The sequence below is a fragment of the Solanum pennellii genome, chromosome 7, assembly GCF_001406875.1.
Source record: "Solanum pennellii chromosome 7, SPENNV200".
NCBI lineage: Eukaryota > Viridiplantae > Streptophyta > Magnoliopsida > Solanales > Solanaceae > Solanum > Solanum pennellii.
The window spans coordinates 71,509,343-71,517,879 of NC_028643.1; the positions used below are offsets into that span (position 1 = coordinate 71,509,343).

General features: G+C 35.7%; 1 protein-coding gene across 1 annotated transcript in view; it reads left to right on the top strand.

Annotated features, from left to right (window-relative positions):
* LOC107025465 (DNA repair protein RAD16-like) overlaps positions 1-5,018 on the top strand; it is a 9,661-nt gene extending 4,643 nt beyond the window's left edge. Inside the window, exons 8-15 of the mRNA XM_015226252.2 lie at positions 212-281; positions 1,269-1,385; positions 1,649-1,879; positions 2,614-2,718; positions 2,814-2,966; positions 3,141-3,229; positions 3,299-3,379; positions 4,743-5,018. Of these exons, the coding sequence (XP_015081738.1) occupies positions 212-281; positions 1,269-1,385; positions 1,649-1,879; positions 2,614-2,718; positions 2,814-2,966; positions 3,141-3,229; positions 3,299-3,379; positions 4,743-4,815 (919 nt within the window). The 3' untranslated portion in view covers positions 4,816-5,018. The remainder of the gene's footprint in view (positions 1-211; positions 282-1,268; positions 1,386-1,648; positions 1,880-2,613; positions 2,719-2,813; positions 2,967-3,140; positions 3,230-3,298; positions 3,380-4,742) is intronic.
* Positions 5,019-8,537: the final 3,519 nt, after the last annotated feature.

The window sequence follows — 8,537 nt, forward strand, 5'->3', positions numbered from 1 at the left end:
TCTTTTTCTTTCTCGCTCATTGTGTCTATCTCTCTGTCAGTTTGTTTCTTTTTCTTCCTTTCTCATTTCTCCTTACCTTTCTTCTCTCTTCTCTTCTCTTTGTCACCGTGAATTTTTTTCCTTAATTATTTTTACCTTGCCAAAAGGTTAAAAAGAGATAAAAGACAATTTTAGCTTTAATTATATATTTCCCTGTTGTGTTTTGTTGCAGTTATGTTAAAGGTGGAACAGTGATGAACAACTATGCACACATTTTTGAGCTGCTTACACGCCTACGGCAGGTACCAAGATGATGTATAAATGCTTGAGATGCATGGAACCAAAATGTTCTTGATAATTGTAATGTACACCTTCATTCATATACTTGTTCGTTCTGATTGACTAGTTATTATCTGCCTCTCAATTTGATCTACATGCACTCACTGCACCTTCTTATCTACAATCTCGATGTGATTTTCTTCCTTGCAAATGTTTTCACATTCAGCTACTTTTCCTTCGTTTATTCTTCAACTTATTTCATATAAATACATAGGCAGACGTTGTGCAAGCTCTTTAATCTTTACTTTTTCTTTTTAATACTCGGCAACTTCTTTCATATTCACCTCTTTTTTTCCTATCCCGTTTTCTGGTGTAGTTTTATAACCCTTCTGGTATTACATTATTTTTGCTTTGTTAAATAATAGAAGTGATAACTTTGGAATGTTGAATGCGTACTTGGATGATAGCTTGTTTTTTGCTGTTTAAATTTTTTCAAGTGGTTAACTTAATATGGTTAAATGTGTACTTGGATGATAGCTTAATGGATAGTCAATACAATTTGTCATGGGAATTTAGGGACCACGAAATTAATCTTCACTTTATCAAAGTGTAGACTGGAGCATAGATTGGATTGCAGAACTTATCTGATGTGTAAATCAGCTTATCTGATGAGCCCTAAAGGTTATTATAGCATATTCATTTGCTCTAAAGTTTTGTTGTCCTAGTCTCTTTTGTGAACATAATTTTGAAGTGCCTGCCCTTCTTTATCATGCTTCACCCCAGGTATACATTTCGGTTTTTGTCACTTGTTACATGCTTTTGGTATTCACTTTTCTTTTTGCATCTTCCAATCATGCCTCCTGAATAACAGGCTTTAAAATATTGGTTGAAACTTGTAATAAAGTAGGCAACTATCTAAAATATGCATGTGCGTGTTTTATTACTGGTCCATCTTCAGCCAAATTTTTATGAGGTAAATGTCTGATTGATGTCTTTTCTTTAATCGGCAGGCAGTTGATCATCCTTATCTTGTGGTGTACTCGAGTACTGCTTTGGCTAAAATGGCAAACTCTGGAAATGTTGAGCAACCTTGTGGCTTATGTCATGATGCAGTAGAAGATCCAGCTGTGAGTTTATACACACACACACACCAAAAAAAAAAGAAAAAGAAAAAGGAAGAGAATCTTCAGCTACTCCATCTGTTATTTCCATTTTGCCAGAAACCTCTTGAAGTTCATGAATATCTGGGGGAGCATTTCCCCGGTGCACCAAAAACATTTTTTCCAGTGTGTGCTTTTTTATTATCCTTTGAATACCTAAAAGAATTTTATCAAACTCTTCTGGTGGCATGCTAAAAGTCCTTGATTGTCATCTCTCTTGATTGTCGCAGGTTACTTCTTGCATGCATGTCTTTTGCAAGACGTGTTTGATAGACTTTGCTGCAAGTGCTAGACAAGTGCCATGCCCTCTGTGTTCTGAACTACTTACAATTGACTTCACTGTAAATACTGATAAGGTGGATCAGAATTCTAAGCAGACTCTCAAAGGGTTTAGATCCTCAAGTATACTGAACAGAATTCAGCTAGACGATTTCCAGTCCAGCACTAAAATAGATGCTTTGGTATGAAATTACCTTCTCCTCTATGATATTTTCCTTGAGCTGTTTTTTTCTTTTGCATTGTAATTTTTAAACTTCTCACAATCAGCATGCAGGTGCATACCTCATCATGTAAAGGCAGTGAGCCACTACTTATAATTGTAGGGCTTACAGTCATCTTAATTACTGAATTAGCTTATGATGCTGTACATTTATGTATATGCTTTTGCATTGATGCTAACCAACATATTCTTGTCAACTTAGAAGTGTTTCAACCTGGCATATAATTTGAAGCTTATGGAGTAAATATTTTCCCGCTTTGAAGTGCGCAGAGATGGAGGAATCTCATTCTTATCATTTTCTATTCAGATTGATCTTTAAATCTTCTATTATTATTTTTCGTAGTATAGCTACAACACCATTATTTTGTCTCTCTTTGTTTCAATTTATGTGACAGTCTTTTCTAATTGGGGCTACACTAGAATTTGACATCAATTCCCTAGTGGTATTATGTTCAAACATCAGTTTCAAGCATTTATTTCACTCAAATACTCAAACTCAAGTTTGATGTGATATTTTTTAATTACACTTTTCAACCTTTAATTTATATTTCTTCCATTTATATTGATTAATAAAGTGAAATTATATTGGCATCTCAAAACTTAGTATCCAATACAAAGATCCATCTTGAGACTCAATGTGAGAGGTTGTGTGTGAAGTACCCGAGTGGTTCTCATTGCTTGTTTTATTGATTCTAGAGGGAAGAAATTAGGTTCATGATTGAAAGAGATGGTTCTGCAAAAGGAATAGTTTTCAGCCAGTTCACATCGTTTTTGGATTTGATACACTATTCTCTTCAGAAGGTAAGAGAAAAAGATAGCTTAGCTCCCTTCCTACTTTTCCCTCCTTTATTTTTGAATCTGGGTAACAAGAAAAGCTCATCTTGTGTATTTTTCAGTCGGGCATCAATTGTGTTCAATTAGTCGGATCTATGTCTATTGATGCAAGAGCTGCAGCAGTTACCAAATTTACTGAGGATTCAGATTGCAGGATATTTCTTATGAGCTTAAAAGCTGGAAGTGTTGCACTCAATCTTACTGTTGCATCACAGGTAGGATGTCTCGTTCATTTCTGTAACATTTTCCAGATCTCCTGTTATTTAATTCGTTCAACATATTGTGACCTCACTTGAAGAACCAGCTTAATTACCACTGTCGCATGTATCTATATGTTGGCTCAGTGCCCAATTAATGTCATGATAGGTGACTTATCTTGCCTATGCTAGGTTTTCATGATGGATCCTTGGTGGAATCCTGCTGTGGAGCGCCAAGCACAAGACCGAATTCATCGAATAGGGCAATATAAACCTGTCAGGTCTGTTTTGCATTTCTTGTACTTTTTATGTCATTTAGTGGAGCTTAATTTGTCTTTTCTCATTTCTAGGATTGTGAGATTTGTGATTGAAAATACAGTTGAAGAGAAGATCTTAAAGTTACAGGAGAAGAAGGAACTTGTTTTTGAAGGGTAAGTGAGTTTTTCTTGTACTTGATGGTTGTATTTGTGTTCTGCTAAGAAATAGGAGATAAGTTGTAAGTTGAAGTGTTTTTCAAATGCATTCTTTATTGGAGAAGTCTCTAGAAATTATCTTTGTGAAGTAATTTTCTTTGAAATTCTATAACTATTAGGTGTGACTCTTGATGAGAATCATTATCTTCCACCATGTAAGTCAAGGGTTCAAATATATGCCCAAGTAGCTTCCCCTTCCCCTTCCGCTTTGTGTGTTTACAGCTCATCCTACTTATTTACATTGTTTCCCTGTGCTGATTTCACAATCAATTCTTTGCTACAACAGTTGTTTGAAAAACCACTGTGCAACTTCGTTCTTCATCTATGATTTTCCTTGCAGTAGAGTAATTATGAGAGATGGCACTCATCAGTTTAATTCTAACTAGAGAAGGCCATCTCAAAGTGGCTGGAAGCTGCCCCACTTTCTTCCTTGCTCTAGGGTGGAGGTAGGTTTTGAGGGGGTTCAAGTCCTAGTCGGAATAATTTAAAAACGAGGGTTTTTGGTTGTATATAAACTACTGAAATTCCTTGTTATAAGGGGAAAAAATTACTCTAGCGGCAAAGGGGTTCACAAAATTGCACTAATTCTTAGGTTCAATTCCAAATTGTTTCCTATTGTGTTGCTCAATAGTTTCTTGCTTCAGTGCCTGGACACATTACATAAGTCCTAACTTGCTTCCCTAGTTGTAAACATCAGTTTACATGCCAGAATATCTTATAATGCCATATTCTACGTCTTGTGTTCTCCAGAAATTATTGATTTATCTTTGGAAAATGATATCATTTCTTGAGTTCTCTTCAGAAAACTGGAAAATGCCAGTCAAGTTTGTGCTTTACTTGGACAAGTTGGCTTCTATGTTTAAAGTGTCTCAGACTGCCTGTCGGGTCTGGTGGTTGTTATAAATCTTGCCAATATTTGGGAGCTGTAGAAGTTGGTGTGGCTGTTGTATGCTCTTTGCTTCCTCTTGTTGCAAGCCAAATGGTTCCGCCATCTTCATTCATATACTGCTGTTTGGCAGTGTCGAGTAATTTTTTATATTTCCCAGTCCCACTGTATTTAGCTCTTTTGCTACCTCACACCTTCCACCCTGTGCAATAATAATAAGTTCAGAAACAATTGATGAGAAAAACCATGTGATGATTTTCTTATTCAATGATTCAAATAATTTCTGGATATAAACTCTATGATGATTTTCTAAACATATCAGAGCACCTTATTGTTTTACATTTGCTTTCTATATGCTGTCTCTCTCCATTTCCAAACACCAAAACATTTCTCCTTTTTTACCTCGACATACTTAAGTTTCTATTGTTACTGCAGGACAATTGGTGGCTCTTCAGAGGCCTTTGCAAAGTTAACTGAAGCAGACTTGAAATTCTTGTTTACAACTTAAATTGGTTGATATTTTACTTTTTAGTTCAAGAAGCAGATTCACTTGTATTTTTTTGCTTTTAGAACAAAGTTCTTTTATAGACTAGTATATATACTTCTGAATTTAGCCATTTCCCTTTTGGATTGTCCAGGAAATGTCGCTTTTGTTAAGTTTGACAAGATTCAAAATGGATTAATGAGAAAATATGGTAGTTTGGAGGATAATTCTTCATTGGTAGAAAAGTCAAAACAGCACCTTTTGTAGGTGAAATTTAGGTGAACCATAAATTGATTTCACAAGGTAAATCTTGACATTTTGACATATTGTGATGTCATGGATGACATCAATAGGAAGAATTCACTCCTATAAATAGGTAGCTCCTAATTCATTTGTAATACACCTCTAACTTGCCTTCTCATCTCCTAAGGCATTTGTTCTTCTTTCTCTCTTGTAGTATTTCACTTGTATTCTTTTGGAGTGAAATAAATATTGGTTGGTTGTGTCCGAGGACTAGGCAAGAGAAAACAAAAGTTTACCGAACCTCGTTAATTCCTGGTGTTCTTTTTGTTGTTGTCTCATTTACTATTTATTAGCTACATTTAGATATAGCAATTGTGATTCCATCACTCTCTATATATTCGGCTTCCGCAACAGCTTTTGCATCACCATCATAGCTTATGATCTTATTCCAAGTCAAAGAGCGAACAATTAACTGAATCTGGCAGAGTATCTATGTAGTTCTCTTTTCAGCACAATCAAATTTCTGATTTTTTGGCACTGTTCATTTCTAGTAATGTAATATTTTGACGAGATGGGTCTTTCAAGTTACTTTTTGGGAAAGTTATAAGCATCTTCATATTTGTAGATAAACTCCGCCTACCTGTGCAGGTGGCTTGAGCATAACCCTTGGTGCAGCGGTAGACTTTGAGCATTTTAATTTCTCAGCATATCCTAAAATAGTTCTCTTCTATTATTTTCCTAATCTTCCTTTTCCTGTGTCTTCCTTTGTGAATTGTGATGCATCATCATATTCAATGGAGTAGCATTCGGTACTCAAGATACATCTCTTTCCAGTTTTATGTTGGCAAGAGTACTTCTGATTAAATAGTATGAGGTACATCGGTGTTTTATCAAAAAAAATGTGATTTTCGGAAAAGAGTTTGTTTTATTTTAAAAGTATTTTCGACTTTTAGGAGTCGCCACTTAATTTTGAGGAAAATTAAGAAAACTTATTTTCAAACAATTTAAACAGAAAAATTGTGTTGAAAATATTTAAATGGGTTCAGGATTCCTATTAGCGTCTTAGGAAGGTTTCGAAAAAGCACCTAAGACGCTCCGCTAACTACGGTTTTCCGGCGATTAACTTATTTGACTATTTTATTAACTTTCGCATTTCTTTTGTTTATAGAACTTTATTAGAAACTCTTATGCGAATTCTCCAATTTTTAGAATATTTCATTGAAGTTAAAACTTTAACTCTGAGCGATTTCCAAACTTAAACATCTATCTTTTTAAAAACTTCAATTTTAGTTTTTAAGTTAGATAAAGCAAAAGGCGTTCGAAGGGGGTTTGGAGTTTCTAATCCTAGACTAACGGCATTTAAGCAAAATATAAACAATAGCAGAGAGAGAGAGAGAGAGATTTGGGTCCAAACTCGGGTTCTGTTCGCCTTGACCGAGTTTTGGACCCACCTGTTTTTGGGATTTTTTTAACCCATTTTTGTACCTGTCCTATTCTAAACATACAAAAGTAATATACGAGAAAATAAAGCGGCAAGGGCTTATGCCCATTACAAATAAAATACAAGGAAATAAACATAAATAGAAAAAATCCTCCAATTCGCCTTCTTTGATTTTTCTTCAAACTTCACGGAATTTAGCTTGTACATCCGCCCCGATGGGTTGACTCGATAGAATTTTGAGTCTTTACAGCTCAGCGAGGATGTGCATTAGACAGAAATGAAGTCCATGGGACTCGCCAATAATTTCACATGCAAATAGAAGGACAATGGATTAACACCTTGAACGATAAACTAATAGCAAACACATTGAACAAAATCGGGATAAATGAACCCCTTGGAGGTATGAATTAGAGGGGGAGATAAATGATTTTGAAAACAATTTCAAATGATGCTAAGAAAACAACCATAACAAACGAGATAAAAAAAAAGAAAACAAGCAACGCGCATACACATGTGGATAAACCTGTCAAAGTGCATGAAGGTATACATCACTGCCATTAATAAATGCAAGGTGAGGACATGAATGGAAATTAATCTTAATAGAACCAATGAGTGATATTAATTCTAAATCCTAGGAAGCCAGTAGAAAAGTGGAGAACTAACTATAAGGTCTACACATAATTGAGGTACACATGAGTGCAACAAGAGGAACACAAATGCATAAAAAAACATAAGAATTTGTTAATAACTAGAAATGCAAACTTAGCCAGGTGAAGCATGTTTCAGGAAGTTACAAATTCAAATCGGATGATCACAAGGCTAGTTTATATTCGCTTCAAATCAAATATGGAAAACAGATTGTTAACTAGACAAAGAAAATGAAGAGCTCAGCCCGAGCTAAGACAACTTTTAACCAAAAGAAAGATAATCAAACTCCCAACTCTGGATTGAGACGAACTTATTCCATATGAAGAAGCCGATAATACATTAAGCAGCAAAGTTTGAAAGAAGAACAGGAACCAGAAACTGATGCAAGCACAGGAGGGGAACAAGATCATATCTTGACTACTATCATTCAAATTACGTAAGAATGTAAACTACTCTTTAGAATTTTAAGTGAACATGATGAGAAGTTATTATAACACATCAAAATGACGAGGAAAACAACCAAACACAAGTAACCAATGGAGAAAATAAAACAACGCAGCCATCAAACTCGATGTTGAAACCAAAGACATAGGGAAAGGGAACTTACAGAAAGGTTGTGAGATGAGAGGGTAACAAGCTAAGGGGGTCATACACATATTAAAAGTAAGCTTAGCAAATTTCAACACACAATCTGATAGGCAGCCAACGAAACAGAACGGAATCATAACACGATGGATCTCGACCTCGAACCAAACCCAACAAACATAACTTTCTATATTCACAGCGAACAGGCCACGTTTACTCACGTTCGAGTATATCAACACAACTCGACCCAGAACGAAACGAAAGAACAGCAATATGAACAACAACACATATAACGATTCAAAATATCACCAGCAAACATTAACAATCACAGCTAAGAACCAGCGCATCGACGCACGTAGACGAAGGAGGTTGGAAAGAGATGGACGATACCTTTTCCGAGGCAGCGATTGAGACGAGAGCGAGTAGGGGGAAGCGACTACCACCGTGCGAGCCTAAACACCAATCCAACGTTCCGTCGATGAACAGCGAAGAACGAAAGAACTTTCCCAAAACTTGAGCTGTTCTTCGTGTTTAAATGCTACTCCCGAAAATCCAAATATCTTTGTATTCTATATTGATGGGATTTCAGCCAAAACCAACAACAAAAAACGACAACAGCCAAAGCCTTTTCTTTTTTTTTTCTCGAAAATTTCCAACCCAGTTTTCTCAACAGGAAATTCCCAAAAATATCCAACCCAAAATCGCTAACCCAATTTCTAGCCACGAAAATCTCTACCGAAAACTAGAAGCTGAAATATTTTGAAAGAAAATTTCCTTAACTCACGATTTTCCCCTGCCCAAAATTTCAACCAAAAATTCCCACCCCCTT